At 47.8% G+C, this 19,063-nt stretch overlaps 1 protein-coding gene across 4 annotated transcripts; it reads right to left on the bottom strand.

The window, feature by feature from the left end:
• Nucleotides 1–3,907: 3,907 nt before the first annotated feature.
• On the bottom strand, nt 3,908–12,597 carry gpr146 (G protein-coupled receptor 146). 4 transcript variants are annotated; one of them, XM_056407276.1, is made up of 3 exons: nt 12,270–12,597; nt 11,998–12,176; nt 3,908–7,391 (listed from the first exon to the last, which is right to left on the bottom strand). In XM_056407276.1, exons 2-3 carry the CDS (start codon nt 12,042–12,044, stop codon nt 6,350–6,352), a joined length of 1,089 nt encoding a protein of 362 aa, XP_056263251.1. In that variant the 5' UTR covers nt 12,045–12,176; nt 12,270–12,597; the 3' UTR covers nt 3,908–6,349. The 4 variants fall into 4 exon arrangements, with proteins under 4 accessions (XP_056263251.1, XP_056263253.1, XP_056263255.1 ...); XM_056407278.1 differs by having other exon boundaries at nt 11,998–12,154; XM_056407280.1 differs by having other exon boundaries at nt 12,012–12,597.
• Between the last annotated feature and the right edge of the window lie 6,466 nt (nt 12,598–19,063).

Genomic DNA, 19,063 nt, shown 5'->3' with positions numbered 1-19,063 from the left:
GTGCGTCTCATAAAGACACCTAAGGGTGCCCTGGTGCGTCTCATAAAGACACCTAAGGGTGCTCTGGTGTGTCTCATAAAGACACCTAAGGGTGCTCTGGTGTGTCTCATAAAGACACCTAAGGGTGCCCTGGTGTGTCTCATAAAGACACCTAAGGGTGCTCTGGTGTCTCATAAAGACACCTAAGGGTGCTCTGGTGTGTCTCATAAAGACACCTAAGGGTGCCCTGGTGCGTCTCATAAAGACACCTAAGGGTGCCCTGGTGTGTCTCATAAAGACACCTAAGGGTGCTCTGGTGCGTCTCATACAGACACCTAAGGGTGCTCTGGTGCGTCTCATACAGACACCTAAGGGTGCCCTGGTGCGTCTCATAAAGACACCTAAGGGTGCTCTAGTTAGTCTCATAAAGACACCTAAGGGTGCTCTGGTGTGTCTCATAAAGACACCTAAGGGTGCTCTGGTGTGTCTCATAAAGACACCTAAGGGTGCCCTGGTGTGTCTCATACAGACACCTAAGGGTGCCTGGTGTCTCATAAAGACACCTAAGGGTGCTCTGGTGTGTCTCATACAGACACCTAAGGGTGCCCTGGTGTGTCTCATACAGACACCTAAGGGTGCTCTGGTGTGTCTCATAAAGACACCTAAGGGTGCTCTGGTGCGTCTCATACAGACACCTAAGGGTGCTCTGGTGTGTCTCATACAGACACCTAAGGGTGCCCTGGTGCGTCTCATAAGACACCTAAGGGTGCTCTGGTGTCTCATAAAGACACCTAAGGGTGCCCTGGTGCGTCTCATACAGACACCTAAGGGTGCTCTGGTGCGTTTCATACAGACACCTAAGGGTGCTCTGGTGTCTCATAAAGACACCTAAGGGTGCTCTGGTGCGTCTCATACAGACACCTAAGGGTGCTCTGGTGCGTCTCATAAAGACACCTAAGGGTGCCCTGGTGCGTCTCATACAGACACCTAAGGGTGCTCTGGTGTGTCTCATAAAGACACCTAAGGGTGCTCTGGTGCGTCTCATAAAGACACCTAAGGGTGCTCTGGTGCGTCTCATACAGACACCTAAGGGTGCCTCATACAGACACCTAAGGGTGCCCTGGTGTGTCTCATAAAGACACCTAAGGGTGCTCTGGTGCGTCTCATACAGACACCTAAGGGTGCCCTGGTGTGTCTCATAAAGACACCTAAGGGTGCTCTGGTGCGTCTCATAAAGACACCTAAGGGTGCTCTGGTGCGTCTCATACAGACACCTAAGGGTGCTCTGGTGCGTCTCATAAAGACACCTAAGGGTGCCCTGGTGTGTCTCATAAAGACACCTAAGGGTGCTCTGGTGCGTCTCATACAGACACCTAAGGGTGCTCTGGTTTGTCTCATAAAGACACCTAAGGGTGCTCTGGTGTGTCTCATACAGACACCTAAGGGTGCCCTGGTGTGTCTCATAAAGACACCTAAGGGTGCTCTGGTGCGTCTCATACAGACACCTAAGGGTGCTCTGGTGTGTCTCATAAAGACACCTAAGGGTGCTCTAGTTAGTCTCATAAAGACACCTAAGGGTGCCCTGGTGTGTCTCATAAAGACACCTAAGGGTGCTCTGGTGCGTCTCATACAGACACCTAAGGGTGCCCTGGTGCGTCTCATACAGACACCTAAGGGTGCTCTGGTGTGTCTCATACAGACACCTAAGGGTGCCCTGGTGCGTCTCATAAAGACACCTAAGGGTGCCCTGGTGTGTCTCATAAAGACACCTAAGGGTGCCCTGGTGCGTCTCATACAGACACCTAAGGGTGCCCTGGTGCGTCTCATAAAGACACCTAAGGGTGCCCTGGTGCGTCTCATAAAGACACCTAAGGGTGCCCTGGTGCGTCTCATAAAGACACCTAAGGGTGCCCTGGTGCGTCTCATAAAGACACCTAAGGGTGCCCTGGTGCGTCTCATACAGACACCTAAGGGTGCTCTGGTGCGTCTCATACAGACACCTAAGGGTGCTCTGGTGCGTCTCATAAAGACACCTAAGGGTGCCCTGGTGCGTCTCATAAAGACACCTAAGGGTGCTCTGGTGCGTCTCATACAGACACCTAAGGGTGCCCTGGTGCGTCTCATAAAGACACCTAAGGGTGCCCTGGTGCGTCTCATACAGACACCTAAGGGTGCCCTGGTGCGTCTCATAAAGACACCTAAGGGTGCTCTGGTGCGTCTCATACAGACACCTAAGGGTGCCCTGGTGCGTCTCATAAAGACACCTAAGGGTGCTCTGGTGCGTCTCATAAAGACACCTAAGGGTGCCCTGGTGCGTCTCATACAGACACCTAAGGGTGCCCTGGTGCGTCTCATAAAGACACCTAAGGGTGCCCTGGTGCGTCTCATAAAGACACCTATGGGTGCCCTGGTGCGTCTCATACAGACACCTAAGGGTGCCCTGGTGCGTCTCATAAAGACACCTAAGGGTGCCCTGGTGCGTCTCATACAGACACCTAAGGGTGCCCTGGTGTGTCTCATAAAGACACCTAAGGGTGCCCTGGTGTGTCTCATACAGACACCTAAGGGTGCTCTAGTTTCTCATACAGACACCTAAGGGTGCACAACAAAGTCTCTGCGAAGATGTTTTTTTCTTTTCTTGGAGCATTTGATTTATTGTTTTATTGATTTAAAGAGAATAGAACAAAAAGGTCTCTAAACATTACCCACACTAGCGCCTGGGAACGGGGTAACAACTCTTCCTCCACCGGTTGCCCGGCACAGAGCTACAAGCGGCAATAATTAACGACAAGAAAATAATCATATTATTATTAGGCCTCTATGAGGTGATTTCCTATTTTCTGACCCCACAACCCATTTATTGTGGACTTACAGGCCAATGATGTCACACTCTTGCGACCATTTACAGGCTGATGTCATACTCTTTCAGCTGCATTACTTATTTCACTAACTAAATCCAACCCCGTTGCATCGTTGTGTTCCCGCTCTTCCCGACAGTGGAAAGCGTCCCATAAATCCTGGCGCCGCTCCGAGGGGCTGATGTGTCAAGTCCTCTGCGAACACGGAGGGAAATGAAAAGCCCCGCGGAACTCGTCCTCAGAGGAGGGACAACGGCAACCATGACAACCATGTTCAATTCACTCCATTATCATATCACTTCCAGATGTGGTACACGAGACCTCCCCCTCCTCCCGTTGGTCCTCTTGTGTTTGCTCTGGGGCTTTGGAAATATATCCACTGTTGCGCAATCAAATGTTTTCTATTGCGGGGGGGGGGGGGGGGTTCCTCTGGCAACAGCTGATGCATCATGGGTACTTAACTCTGCATCTAACTACAGGTTAGCTTTTTCACAGAGTGCTCCATCATCTCAACCCTCTTGGCTTCCTGTTGCAGCTCTGGGTTGTTGTTGTTGTTGTTGTTGGGCTCCCACTCACAGCTCTGTGTGTGTGTGCGGCATTGTCGTGTCAGAAGTAGCCGACACACAACATCGTCTGCAGTAGAGCATGTCCGCGGTACGGGACGGTCAGACCCACAGGAGACACAACAATTCCCAGAATTCCTGGAACTATGGAATTCTTCTCCAGTCACAGTGGCGTTGTTAGAGGGGAGGGGGGGAGACAAGCGGTCTGCTGTTACTCCCCCCCCCACCCCCGGATCACCCGGCCGAGGCGCTATACAGTTCACCGCATTCTGACTGGAGTCGAGCAGGCGGCCTTTTTTTCTTTTCCATTTCGAGACATTTTTGGGAACAAAAGGCACCAATTCCAAGTTCATCTCCCATAAACTTGTCCAATTTGGTTAACGTGTCGCAAGAACCACAAAAAAAAACACACATTTGGCATCGATAATCCCAAACATCTGCGGTGAGAAAAAGATATTTGTACCTTGAATATTGTCAGTTTCATATAATAAAAAAAGAAGAAGAAAGGAGTGGTAATAGTTAGTTTATTATTTAATCAGTCTTTGACTCAGTTGACAATAGAGTAGATTACTTACAGAATCTAAATATATCTATCTCTCAAGAGAATAATAATGTTTTTGAAAGAGCACGGTATCTCCCTGTTAATCTCTCACATACAATATATACACACTGGTTTCGTACTACACACACACACACACACACACACATCACAAGAAGCAGCACATCTGAAACGGGGGTTCATCGGGACTTCTGAGGTTTTGCCGTTAGCTAAAAATGCATCTGCGTACATTCGACACGCGAGAACCGTTAAAGGCGTTTCTTCTAAACTTCCGAACTCGGGTGATTATTCCTCCGATGTTTTTCTTTCTGAAATAATAAACCAAACTCGAGGCCGGCGAGCCTTCGAGCTCCAATTCAATGCATCTTTATTTGTCGTTTCCCCCCCGTGCGGTCAGTTCCATCTGATTGATAATTATTATTCTCTCTGCCAAGAAACAAGTCCCGTCTTCTTGGCAGGATATTCAGAAAACAATTGAATTGAAGGGGAAAAGGAAATCAAATTTCATTTTAGTGCTAAAAGTGAGGCCTTCTTGTGTAATCGCAACCACGTTTAGATGACGTGCACGTCGACACCGAGCCCCGTGGCGACGGCATTTAGCCTACAGGTGGCGCTGCAGCAACATGGGGAGATTGGCTGTGGCTTTATGTAAATGATCACATTAAAAGAAGCTTGAAGTTGTGTTGAGCGCCATCTAGTCAGAGGCCTCTTCACAACATGAAAGAACAGTACATTAAATATCAGTTCTTTCCAGATTGACTGCATCAAAAAACAAAGTCGCAGAATGAGAAATCTGCAAAACTCTCAATTATACTCGCAGTAAATCAAGTGTCATCGTTGATTAAATACAAGTGTTTTTGGTAACTGCAATCGCTCTAAACGTTAAATAAAATGAACAGCGCCGCGAGCGCCGGGACTTTGAACCGGCTTCAGGTAATGATTCACGGCGTCGCGGTGTGGACACGTTCCTTTTTGAGGGGGTTCTTTCCTAAAAAAAAAATAAGGGTGGCAGCTCATAATGTAAACACAGAGTCGAAAACAAACAGTACTTCTAACTGATTGAAGGCAGATACACACACGGGGGGCGGGGCTAAGCAGCGGAAATGTCGACGTTGAAAACACCGTTTCAGACGTCACCGGGCGATGTTTTAAGGAAATAACAGCGCATCGGGATATTATGTCATCATCGTAACGACTTCACGGAAGTGCGAGAAGCGTCGCATCTCGGTGGGTACACGTCTGGCGAATCCCTTAAGCAATAAACGGCGAAAGAAAGCCGAGCACGTTTTTATAGCGCGAGAATTTGTTTGCCTTGTTGTTAAGTTAAAAGCGTGAATTTAAAAAAATGTCCACCAACACAAGTGCCCTTCATTCCTTGTTGTGTGCGTGCGTGAAACTAAACAGTGTGACGAAAGCCCCCCCATCCCCCCCGCTGGCGTTTCTATTCACAGGATGATTGAAAAAACGTGCCCTCTAATTCAGAAAGCAACAAAAAATATACAAATAAACAAACGCGGGGATGCAACGAGCAAAAGCAATTTCCCATGTGGTTTTCATTTCGTAATGGGGGGGGGGGGGGGGGGTTAAAGTGGCAGGCGAGAAAAAGAGCAGATTGGCTCGGTGGATCTGGGCGGCGTTCCGCGCGGCCCGGTCGTTTATAATATACGACGGTTTTGATAGCGACAGCCAGGTCTCGGATTTCCACGGCACGAAAAGCTTCCAACCACTCAAACAACTCAGGGAATGCACATGCCACGGTGGGGGGGGGGGGGGGGGGCTCAACAGAGCTCATGGGGGGGGGGGGGCTAGCAAACGCGGATGTTTTCTTGGCAGCGTGAATACCGAATGTTGACGCGTGCGATGAGACCCTCCGCGGTGGCGGTCACTGACCTGCTGGCCACCATCCATCATTCTTAAACGACATAACTTCACCCAACGATTAAAAGTTCACAGGCGGCTGGTTTTCCCGAGAGCGTCGTCTATTAAACGTTCTCTCTGGAAACACACACACACGAGAGAGAGAGTCGCCCCGCTAACAAGATAGTCCACGAGTGTCCCGCGTGAAGCGCCGGGTCGTTATCAGCCGATTGCTCCGAACTGCCGCCCGCAAACTACCGGACGCTCGAGTGTCGTGGTGGGAAGTAGTTTTTACTCTGTGACAAAAAAAACAACAACGGCACTTAGTGGTTCTTTTGCTTCGTCGGTCCTCTCCGTGTGGAGAACTCGGAGAGATCAGATCCACTTCGAGGAAAGCGAGAGGAACATTCCACAGGGAGCGCAGTCACATCCTGGGCTCCGTCGTGGGGAGATAAGTGCCGGCTACGCCAAGAGGCTGGAAAGGGGGGGGGGGGGTGTTGGGGGCATCGGTAACTCAAAGTGTGGGCGGGACCTCACGTGACCACTTGCTGCGCCGCGGAGCGTTCGTGAGAGCAGGACCGGTCGCCGCAGTGCAGCCGCCGGAGCAGCCGCCGCAGCTTGTCGGAGAAGTTCTCGTTCATCTGCCGGTACATGAGCGGCATGGCGACGCTGCTGGAGAACGCCAGCAGCTTGGACACGCAGCGCAGGAAGTAGTACATGGGCAGGTGGCGGGCGTCACCGACGTGGCCCGGCGCGCCCGCCACCGTGTGCACCAGCAGCGTGGCGTAGTACGGCGTCCACAGGACGAACTGCACGCAGACCGAGGCGAGCAGCAGCCGGTGGACGGACGGGTCCAGGCGCGCCGCGTCCTGGTCCAGCGGCGTGGACTCCTTCCGGATGCGCAGGATGAGCGCGAAGGCGTAGAGGACGGCGACGGCGGGGACCACGTAGCCGATGAACATCATGATGGCGTCCGCCGCCTCCTTGTTCTGCATCTTGGAGCACTCCACCATCTTGGCGGAGATGTGGTTGCACACGTAGAAGAGCAGCGACGAGAAGCTGGTGAGCACCGCGCCGCCCCAGATGAAGCCGCACACGTGCTTGGTGTTGTACACGCTGGACATGTAGGTGCGCGGCAGCGCCCGCTCGATGTAGTAGTCCAGGCTGAGCAGCGTGGCGGAGTACATGACGACCAGCGACGACACGTTGAAGAGGATGAGCAGCGTGACGTACGCCCCGTTGCCGTGCTCCCACGCGTGCCAGCGGGTGAAGGTGGAGCTCAGCAGCTCGGCGGGCGCCACCACGTTGAGCACGAGGCCCGCCACGGCCATGTTGACGAAGTACACGTCCGGCATGGTCATCGACACCTTGTTGGAGAGGTTGACCGCCACCAGCAGCACGTTGTAGCACAGGCCCAGCGGGAAGCACACCGCGAGGTAGACGAGGGAGAAGACCGACAGGATGAGGCCGAAGTCCTGGCAGAGACGGAAGTCCACGCTGGTGTCCGTCTCGTTGTAGACCAGGCAGAGCCACATGGCGGGGCTCCGACGCCGGCCGAGTCCCTCAGTGGGCCGACTGCGGGGAGAGAGGGGGGAGAGAGAGGGGGGAGGAGGGAGAGAGAGGTGGGGGAGGAGAGAGAGACAGGTGGGGGGAGAGAGAGAGAGAGAGAGAGAGGTGGGGGGGAGAGAGGGGGAGAGAGATATGTGGGGGAGAGAGAGAGAGAGGGGGCGGGGAGGGAGAAACAGGGGGAGAGAGAGAGGGGGGAGACAGAGAGAGAGGTGGGGGAGAGAGAGAGAGGAGGGAGAGAGGGGGAGAGAGAGAGAGAGGTGGGGGAGAGAGGTGGGAGAGAGAGGGGGAGAGAGAGATGGGGGGGAGAGAGAGATGGGGGGGAGAGAGAGAGAGGGGAGAGAGAGGGGGGAGAGAGAGAGAGAGGGGAGAGAGAGAGAGGTGGGGGGAGAGAGAGAGAGAGAGAGAGAGGGGGGAGAGAGAGAGGAGAGGAGAGAGGTGGGGGGAGAGAGAGGAGAGAGAGATATGGGGGGGAGAGAGAGAGAGGTGGGGGGAGAGAGAGAGAGAGACAGGTGGGGGGAGAGAGAGAGAGAGAGAGAGAGGTGGGGAGAGAGAGACAGGCGGGGAGAGAGAGAGGAGGGTGAGAGGTGGGGGAGAGAGAGAGAGAGAGAGAGAGAGAGAGGGAGAGAGAGGGGGTTGGGGGGGTTAGTGACAGATCAGATCAGAAAGCTCATCATGTATCAATTCCCCAGCGAGGAGTCGAGCCGTGTCAAAGAGCACGACTGGAGGAACATGCCGGCGCTCGGCCGGCTGGAAGAGGACCGGCTCTCGTTCAGCTCACCGGGAGACTGAGTTTCAGGAGAAGATACGCGAACGAAAACAGGCGTGAATATTATATTCCATCACGTGCTTAACACACTGGTCCCTGTAGTTTTGAGGAAGTCACAAAAAACCACATTGAGCTAAATTCAACCCTCTCCGTTTTGCCCGATTGGACGAGCAAACGAGTGTCGAGTTCACGGCGTCGAGTTCACGCCGCCGCATCCACCGCCAGACGCCTCGCTATGTGTTGTCGTCTCAGCCCTGGTGCTCTCGCCATGGTCGAGCAGCCCGAGGCAGAAGAAGACTTTTACGGACCGCTCTGTACTTCGGAGCAAAGGCACATGAACCTTCTGAGAAGGCGGTGTTGGGCCGAGAGGCCCGAGCCGCGGGGGTTGGCGTTCGGGGCGAGGCAAAGGCAGCGCTTCATGTCGGGAGCCCGACGGGGGCTGCAAGTTTGGAAAAAGAAAAGCTGTATGCAACCGTGTCTTGCATTATTAACGCGTGACATTTTGAATACATTATTCAGTCATTAACGGGTCATGGGAGTGGAAAACCACTCGGGCTAGCGAAAAGTCATCCAAGTTCACTGTATTGCATTTCCTCTGTGATCATTTGGCAGTTATATTTATTCACATGTTGGAACGATCCTCCGGAGAGAAAATCAACTCAAGAATAATATTTTTTTATTATTTTTTTGAACGGAACCAACTGAAACCGTTGCCAGGAGGACGAGTCACGGTGCCAGTAAAGGGGAAGCTTACGCAACGCCACTACAGAGGGGCTGTTCTGGCCTTCGGACACGGACGCACGTGCACAGACGAGGACTCGGCCCCGCCTCCAAGCGGCTGTAACGAGACGACAGCGGAGGCTGGAGCTCAGAGCCGCCCCCCCCCCCCCCCCCCCCCCCCGTCCCCACTCATTAGCACCTGCTGTGTCCAGACGCGTTAGCCGCCCTTTCATTAGCGCTCTGGCGACGGCTACCGAGAGCCGCGGGGTTCCCGACGCCGTGCCACAAAAGGGTTTGTGTTGCACTGGCGGCAGTTTTCTTTTACACATACGTCGTCTCCTGTTGCGCTTCAGATGAACCTTTTCCAAGCGGCGAACGCAAGACCGTGACCATCACAAAAAAACTTAACGGAAACTGAAGCCGTGGTATTTTTTTTTTACGTCTACGACAGAGTTCTTACACATTTTGACCAATGGATTTCCAGGACTTTAAACCAAATTTTCATGACCGAACTGAAGTCTCTTGTATAAACATGAACAATTTCGAACATTTTGCGTATCGAGAGCGTACGCCGGCTTATATTTTTAGCGTCTTTCTTGAAAAAATATGTTAATTATTTCAAACTCGGCGTAAATGAACACGTGATAACAAATTTCCAGGACGTTTCCAAAACTCTTATGATTTAAGTTTTTTCCGTGACTTTTCCAGGCCTGGAAATGACCATTTTAAAAATTCCACGACTTTTCCAGGTTTTCCATGACCGTACGAACCCTGCTGCTCGACCGACGGTAAATAGTAGGACCTGAAACCTCTGAATTTCCTTTGTTTACCTACTGCAGGTGACAGAAACCTGAGAGCATGGACACACGTATTGTGTTCCACACCTGTTCACGCTTTTTGAAAACAGGCCAAACCGCTAATGGAACCGTTTCCGCAAACTCTACTGAGAAAATGCCAGTGTGAGCAATATTAGACGGCAGGTTCCCGTAAAGGGTGAAAAACACGGAGCCGACGCGAAGCAATACTTTAAAGCCGTGGTTCACGTATCGAGTTTGAACCGCTGCTGGCTCTCGCCTGCGTCAATTCCCACCGGGGGCGACCTCTACTTTCGTTGCACTTTGGCGCCGCACATTTTACCAGCAGCCCGAGATAATGAAATCTGTTGTTTTCCACTCTGCCGAGGGGACCGAGGGGGCAGGTGAGGTGAAAGAAAAGAAGGAGGGGGAAAAAAAAGTCTACTCCTAGTAAGACTGTGTTGGGAGTTCAGTGGAACGAGCGGCGCTTCGATTTGAATCCAACGACTGGTTCTGCCCTCGACTACACATGGAAGCGATGCCGTTGGGGGTGGGCGGAGGCCAAAGAAACGCTGTGGACAAATAAGCAAAACAACAGGCACTCATTCCAAGTATGCAAAGTGGTTATTGAAAGGTGCCATGCGTAAAATCACACGGCCGAGTAAGAACAGCCTCCCGCGAGAGCTCCTCTTCATGACTTTGACCGCAGAAGTGGACTCGGTTAAGCCTCGTCTGAACCTTTCGCCCCACTCCATGTCAAAAGTGGTTAAGTCAAATATTCCCAGAGGGGGGGGGGGGTGTGCTTCAGCCCCACCAAACATGAGCCAGCGTAGGAGTGACGCCCATGCGCTTCGACGTCTTGGCGTTTCCGAAGCCAGATTCTGGCGGGCCCGATGGGAGCGGTGTGTGTGACATACTGGGCCCACGCCCCTCATATCTATCCTCACTGGAATTCACAGGCTCTTCTCAGAAAGCGCAGAGTGACGTCACGTGATCGGCCGCAGCAGAAAGACGAGAGAAAGACGACACGACTCGCGTTTACGCGGCCGGGCAGAACACGTTCAGAGGTGAAGCGCAACACGATGACGTACATAGGAATTAATAGTGTACAGTTTTAAGTGTAGATAAGTACACAAAAAAAGAGGTCCAACATGTTGACGATTGTTTCGGAGTGAGGAAAAAGCAGCATCGCCTCACGTTCACGTTCGAGCGGTGGACACGGTGGTCGAGCCGGGTCACGGCCAGTCGTGTTTCTGAAATAATGTTAAACTGTGACAAATATCAACAAGGTCAGTTCACTGGTCGGCACAAAGAAGGCGTACTGCCGCTAAGCCACGGCGCCCGCGTCACACGGATGGAGTTGACAACAACAAGTGCAAAGCCGAAATCTCAAGAAGCGTTTCATTTGGCCGAGCCGTGTGAATTATCCAGAGCAGAACTCGCTTGGCAGAAAGCAGCCGTCACTCAGACGCCAGCTGCTTTCAATAATTAGTGGGACCTAAATAGTCGACAGGGGGGGGGGGGGGGGTATCCGTTATTAAATAGTGGCTTCAAAAGCTGGTGCAAAGTCTTGATGTCGTTAATCAAAACCAAGATGTCAGGCCTCGCGCAAAGAGAAAACCACAAACTACACAGGCACATTTATTCATGTGCCTGTGTAGAGTAGAATAATAAAGACGAACTAAGCCAACTTCGATATTACTCCTCAAGCAGTGCATGTCCTTATATGTTAATACTGACTCAACTTCAAAAGGCTTAACACACAAATGTGTGTGTGTATATATATATATATGTGCGTGTGTGTATATATATATAAATAAATATATATATAAATACACATAAATATATACACACATATATATATATAAAAATATATAAATACACATAAATATATACACACATATATATATTTATATGTGTATATATATACACATATATAAATATACACACACATATACATATATAAATAATAGTCTAATTACTCATGGTTGGCCATCTAAGGCCATATATTAGTAGATGTCGTCTGCCTTCCTCTTAAATAGTCTGCTAGTTAAACATGATTCATGTAGCTCACGTGACACCCCATTAGCTCTCATGACAGACGTCGCATCAACAAGATATAGGGCCCATATGAATGCAAAGTACTCTGAATAAACTGATGCACTTTACTACTACCCCCCCCCCCCTCCCCTCCTCCTCCTCCTCCCAGCTCTCGAGAAAGCTGATCCCGTGAGAAACATCTTCAAGGTGATGCTTTCCAAACATAAACTCGAGCAGAACTTGGCACCGAAATGAAGAACAAGCAGAAGAAGAAGAAGAAGAAGAAAAAAACCTTCCGCGGCTCACGTGCAGTCGTCGCGGACTTAGTTGTCTCTCCATCACACTTGACTGCGCGGGCCAGCGCGTGCGTAGCTGTCACGGCGTCTCCATTATATAGTTAGTCGACCAGCCCCGTTGGCTCGGATGCGGTTTACTCGCGTCTGCAGGGGCTGTGAACACACGTTTCTCCCACTGCAAGGTGGACCTCAAAGGCAACACTCCGACTCATTATTGAGTCCAGAAGATTAAAAAAATAAAAATAAATTAAAAGAGAGGAAAACTCACCAGAATCGTTTGGAGTTGGCTCTCGGACAAACCTACGGTGGCATCGGGTCTGGACGTAACGTTCGCATTTCCACTGGCGTTTCTCGGTCGTTTCATTTCACAAACACGCATCCTATAAAACTCCCGCCCCGGGGGGCTGTCCTCGCGCTCTCCTCGCGCTCTCAAACGGCTAAAAAACCAGCGAGAAAGAGTTGCTTTTACTGCGTCTCGGTAACAACTGACTTCATCTCTAAACTTTGCGACGAGGCTCGTTGTGAAAAGGGGGCTGTCCGCTGCAGACTTTACTACTGCTGGAGTGCCGCTGAGCCCGACAGTGTGTACACACGTGACCCTCCCCCACCGCACTTCTGCTGCGTACGCTCGCGCGGCTCGGGATAGCTGTTCTCTGTTCTGATTGGACGAGGGTGCAGGGGGGGGGGGGCTGGGAGGCGGGGCGCAAGGGAGAGCGGAGAGGAACGCACACAAGTGCACACGTTTAGTTCACTAGTTCACACGAGTTCACTAAAATATTGAACAATGGAACAATTAGAAAAATAAGGAAACAATTAGAAAAATATGGAACAATTAGAAAAATATGTAATCAATTAGAAAAGTATTGAACAATTAGAAAAATATTGAACAATTAGAAAAAATATTGAACAATTAGAAACATATTGAACAATTAGAAAAATATTAAACAATTAGAAAAGTATTGAACAATTAGAAAAATATTGAACAATTAGAAAAAATATTGAACAATTAGAAAAATATTGAACAATTAGAAAATCGGTTAGTAAATAAACACTAGTATTCACTTCATTTCCCGAGTGGGGGTTGTTTGAGTGTTTTTGTTCTGTCCTTTATTTAGAACCCCCCCCCCCCACCCCAAACACAACCTCATCCTAACCCTCCTAAACCTTAATTAAAGGATGGGTTGACAATTATTTGTCCGTCTTTTTATATTTCTTTATAACACAAACACAAACCATAACAAGGCACATAAAAAGTACATAAAGGCACTTGGAAATATAAAATAGAGATCTCAGTGGCATGGTTAGTTGTTGGGCATTATTGACTGTTTTTCACCAGTAACTACAATTTAAATAACAGTAGAGGGTAACAGATATATGCATGCAGGAATACATTCATATTATATATTATACCCCCCACATAGAAATGTCAAGTCTGTCTTAAAATAATAGTCAGACGCCCATGTGACCACCGCAGCATGTTCTGCTTGCTGTAGCCGAATCATTCTGCTTTTCCTCACTGAAGAGTTCCTTCAAAAAGTCAAACCGCAAGTCAATTTCAATGTCAGCGACGGTGGGACCAAGTCTTCGCTCTTTGTTTTGTTGTATTTATTTATTTGGATGTCAAAGATTACTCCATTTGTTGAAAATGCAAAAAAAGTCTCCACTCTTGTTTTGTATACATATACATTCACACATATGAGTTAGACAACTTTCATCTGACATTTTTTCGGCGTTGTGTTACCCTCCCTCCACCCGTGGTGAGCAAGGAAAGCCTGCCGAAGCCTCATATTCACATTAGCAGTGTCACGAGAGTGCTGTGGATGTGGCCTCCCATCACTAACATTGAAAGTGCGCCATAAAGGATCAGAATAGGGGGAATGAATCCATTAAGCAAATCCTGGGACAATGTTCCTTTGAGTACCCGCCTATTGGTTTCAGACAGCCCTTATATGCTTTAACCCATAACCTAATAAGTTAATGCCTAACCATGAACAGGTGTTCAGAGTGGAAACAGGCCTCCATTAAAACAACACTAGGGATTGTAAAAGTGGATTTGTGTTGTTTCAGGTTCTGGTGAGATATGAAATATGATCCAGGAGGGCCAATTTGAGTAAAAGGATGAGTTTGAAGGATTATGACTCAGACAGTTTCCATTCGTGCAATAAACTAAATGTCATCCCTCGGAGAACATAAATACAGACGCATCTCTGTTGATGTCCTGAAGGTCACGACTGGATGAAAGAAACACGAATCATAACGTTTGAAAGCCCAGAGGAAGAATAATGGGGGCTTTTTTATTCTGATGAGAATATGAGGAAATAGTTGTAAGGAAGTCGACTTTTGATTATCCTTCTGGAAAGTACTTTCACAACGTGAGAATGAAAACATGCCTTTGTGCTTCTCTGTTGAATGGAGTCTTTATTAATTAAGCAACAGACGTTCCTTAAGGGGATTAAGAAGGATTATCGTGTGCATTCGCCACAGTTTATAGCACATGTCATAATCCTGACATGGAGAACAATGTTGCACAGCAGATGATTGAATGAAGTATTTCATGTATCTTGTTTGAACTGCAGCCAACTTCACCATTAAATCCTACGGATTATTGTTTTACTACAATGCCGAAATATTACAGGGTTTTATAACCAACTAATCGTATTTTCTGGTTTCTTGCTATGCTGGTTACATTCTCCATGTTGCATTTTGCCACCATATTGTCTTTTAATAACCCAAATAAATCAGAATCGTACATGGTCACATAACAAGAATCCTTACAGTGCAGTAGTAGCATCACTTTTAGTGGGTGCTGATGAGTCATAGACAGCAATTAAATTTCATGTTCAGTTTTATTGTCACTGGAATCACATAAAACCTTATTTGATCATCGCTAAGCTCCGGGTCTAAGATAACATGGCCGCACAGCAGGTCTTAATCAGCGCTTCACAGATCCATCCCTCCATTTCCTGCTCGGCCCCCGAGGGGACGGAGGGGTACTGCAACTTAAACCCCGAAGTGAAACCCTGGAGGTCGACAGTGTTACAAGAACCTGGAAGAAGATATTTCATTGAACTCTAAATGTCTCTGTGCGCCATTTTCGCTCGCCTTGCAAGTCCATTGGATTAGTTGTTGGCAAGCAATACAATTGGAAAACGGTCATGAAAGAGTTTTGGATTGCACAGTTTAAAAAAAAAAAACATGCGTTGCCACGGCTCAGTGAGCGCAATCCATCTTTATGGAGCGAGCTTAGGAGCACCGAACACTAGCCTCTCGTGCCACTTTGAAAAGAACTGTAGAGTTAAACACGACGCCGGGTCTGAAAAGAGTAATTGCCGAGTAAATCCCTGACGATGTCCGACTCCGTTAAGGCAGAGTGGAAGACATAATTGGATGAGCAGTCATCGGATGACGTCTGTGACAAGAGCCTGAAAAAAGACCCACTGAGAAATAAAGAGGGTAACGAGAACCATGCAGAGTTCTTCGACTTGTCCCCAGAGGATAACCCTTTTTTGTATATGTTCCACCTGGAAGCCTTTCAGTGGGTTCTACCCAGAACCCAAGAGTAATGGTTACATCATCTGTGAAAGGTTCTTTCGTCAACATTCCATCCGGAATCGTTCCACGTTCCACGGTAATAAGAACCCACTCAGGGGATTCTACTGACAGCCATGCTCCAATGGTTTCATCTAGAACTCTGAAAGACCGGGTAGAGTCCACTCTTATCATATTTCACTACCACAGTGTTTGGTGGTATGTGGGCCGTATTGTTGCGGTTCTCCTTTGACACCCGCGCTTTCAACAATTCTTGAATAACTCTTTCATCCAAAAAGGGTTCTTAAGGAACCCTTTGTCTCTTGAACAATAATTTTCTTTGAATAAAGTATCATCAGAAGCAAATGGTTCTGGGTAGAACCTCAGCCCTTTAGGAATAACCTGGTTAGACATATATATATATATATATATATATATATATATATATATATGTATATATATATATAATTTATATATATATATATATATATATAAAATATATATATAGATATTTATTTGTACATATATATATATGTACACACATATATACACAAATTGATATACATATATATATATATATATAAACCCAAAAAATATATAACCATATATATATATATATACAACAACAACAAACTAATATATATATATATATATATATATATATATATATGTATATGTGTGTATAACCTGATTATAGTCCACAATACAATTCACAATTGTCTGGTTTACCTTCTAATTCTGACCATACTAGAAGAATCCAACTAGAAGATAATATTGCCATGAATCTTATCTTAAATTAGTTGGGTTTCACTTAATTAAATAATCTTATCAGCGAGAGAGAAAGTGAGAGCCAGTGTGAGGGGCAGAGTGGACCGTGGGTCTGAGGACTAAATCACAGTTCATCCCCAATCAAGCTTCAAAATCTCTCCCCCTTCTCGGAAGCCTCAGCACCACCGCAAGCCGCCGGTCTGCATCGACTTCCCCCCTGAAGACTTTAGGCCGCACGGCGACATATGGCTTTGTTCGCGCAGTCCCTCTGGCACCAGATGGTCCCGGACACGTAATGTGAGTCCAATGATAATGATTACACCACATCGTCTGTAGGAACAATGACATTCTGACTTATTTCACGAGATTACTCTTGTATTTTTTCCGATCCTTTTTTCAGAGAACCACCACAATGCATAGAGGCGCTACTGTACTGGAAAGGGGATGTGGTCAGAGGGTTATGACCAATCACAGCAGGAACACACACCTCATGTGTGTCGGATTTCTTTTATGTGCAGAGAGCACACACACACACACACACACACAGCAGCACAGTGCATGCAGTGCACATGACATGCCTTTAAGCTCAGAGGCCTGGGAGTGCACATTAAGCTCATTAAATCGGTGGTGGATTATGGTGTGTTGCAGACCAGGCACCAGCGTCCAGTGGCTGGGGCGCTTCCTCCTTTTTCTGATGGCGGGGAGGAAGTGGATAAATAAGGGTCGGGAAGAGCTCCTCCTAGTCATCATCAAGTCAATTTATCAAGTCTGCACGCTTCATACATATATTTAGCGAATAAACAGCATAAATACTTTTGCTTTTAAATAGAAAGAACGAGTCAAACTCTGATGTAATTTAAAAGACACATATGTTTAACGATGGAAAAGCTAAAAAATTATATAAAATAATTACAGTAGGTAAGGTAATTGCACACACACACACACACACGCCCACGCGACTAAACCAAGTGTGCGTCAGGAGAGCGGCGTTTGGATACAGCTCCCCGTGATGATCCAAAAGTTCATAATACAAACATCAGTATGCAGCCCGCAGCTTGTTTTTGTTTTCCGACCACGACTGATTGGGCCCCTCACCGGGGTCGGTCATCCTGTCAGGCGGCGTCCTGGACGAAGGCGTGCGTGCGTCCCTCGGAGGTGGATGGGTTAGTGTCAGTCGCCATGGCTGCTCGTGGAGGCAATGCATCTGTGTTAATCATTGTATTCCATGAGAATGTACAGCTGGGCATATATGAACGTGTTCAAATGTTTGAATTTGAAGTGCACACCACATATAAATACAATGGTGGACCAGCTGTGGACCCTGGATTCATATGATGCTGCGTATCCGGACTCGGTGTGTTTCCCCCGCTGGGACAAAGGCTGCTTTGGAAAATATTTTTTACGGTGATATCGCCCTCCCATCTGTTTGACTCCTAGCTCCCCAAATATTAATTAGGCTTTAGGCTTTGCAAGCATAATACTCTGATGACCAGGAGGGGTGTTGGCACGTTTTATTGTTGTTTATGCTCAAGTGAGCATTGAGTCTTGGCAGAAGACGGCAGATATCACATCTGCTGAGCGGGAGCTACTTCTTCCAGCCCAAAATAAAGACAGAAACAAAGGATTATTTTGGGGTGAATTTCCCCAAATCAACCACTATAATTAAAAAATATCATGTTCGGTGGTTAGACACGATATCATGAACAAATAAATAGAATTAACCTTGAGCGAGATATGTCGGAGTGTGTGTGTGTGTCAATCAGTAGAAACTAAAATAAACAAGTGCAGAGGAAACTAAATAGTGCCGGCCCTTCACTTGAGGGTCCCTTAGTGCTGGCTGTTGGGCCCCTTTCAGTTTACATCTACTTACCCTCGGGCAGATAAGTAATACTTTTAACGGATGCTTGTTTCCATAATCACGGCTGTGCAGAAGATAACCATTTACATATAGAAGAAGAGTTTTTCTGCAGCTCAATGCAGGACAACCTTGAGGTTTCTACTTATGCCACGGAGGCTGTATTAGTAAATAATAATTAGATAAGTGCAAAATGTACTTGTTTTCATATATGTAACATCTAAATTGTGTATAGTATTGTGACGCATTGCATGATGTTTGCTCACAATGTGAAAAAATATATATACTTTTACTATGTTACCCACTCACTCATTTCTTTTGGTGGGCTATCCTGCAAACACCATGTGACCCTAGTCTTATTATTATTACGTATATCATAACCCCCCCACACACACACACACACACACACACACTCCATGCCGCACACATCAGCCTGTATATAGTATCTCCTGCACTGCATAGCTGCAGAGAGGCCTCTGCATTGCATCGTAACATTCCTGGAGTAAGTGAAGGGGACTGCTCATGTTCTGGTCATGGCCGTGCTCTCAGAGAGGATGCAGGGTAACTGGTGCTCAAGTGCAAGTAGAAAAAAGAAAAAAAAGAGAGCATGCAGACAGCTGTTTCCATCCACTCTGCCGTTAGCTCGTCCCCAGTGAAGGAATGAGCCCTGACCCGAGGTCAACCTGGTAATGTATCCTTTTCAATAACATCCACTTCAGCCGTATGCTTAAACAGTAGTTTCATGGCACGCTCCTTGGATTTCTTCTGTCTCTCGAGGGAAATATGTTTGTTGCCTTTTAGGAGTCCAAATCAGGTCAGCCAGCGTGAGGCTTTTAGTGTGAATACCTTCCATTAGGAATGTGAGCGATTAAATAGCCTGCTTATCCTGTGCTCCGACACTCTCCGGCAAA

Source organism: Pseudoliparis swirei, chromosome 23, assembly GCF_029220125.1.
Source record: "Pseudoliparis swirei isolate HS2019 ecotype Mariana Trench chromosome 23, NWPU_hadal_v1, whole genome shotgun sequence".
Taxonomy (NCBI): Eukaryota; Metazoa; Chordata; class Actinopteri; order Perciformes; family Liparidae; genus Pseudoliparis; species Pseudoliparis swirei.
Note: the sequence above shows the minus strand (reverse complement) of the source record. Positions and strands in the feature narration are given on the sequence as shown.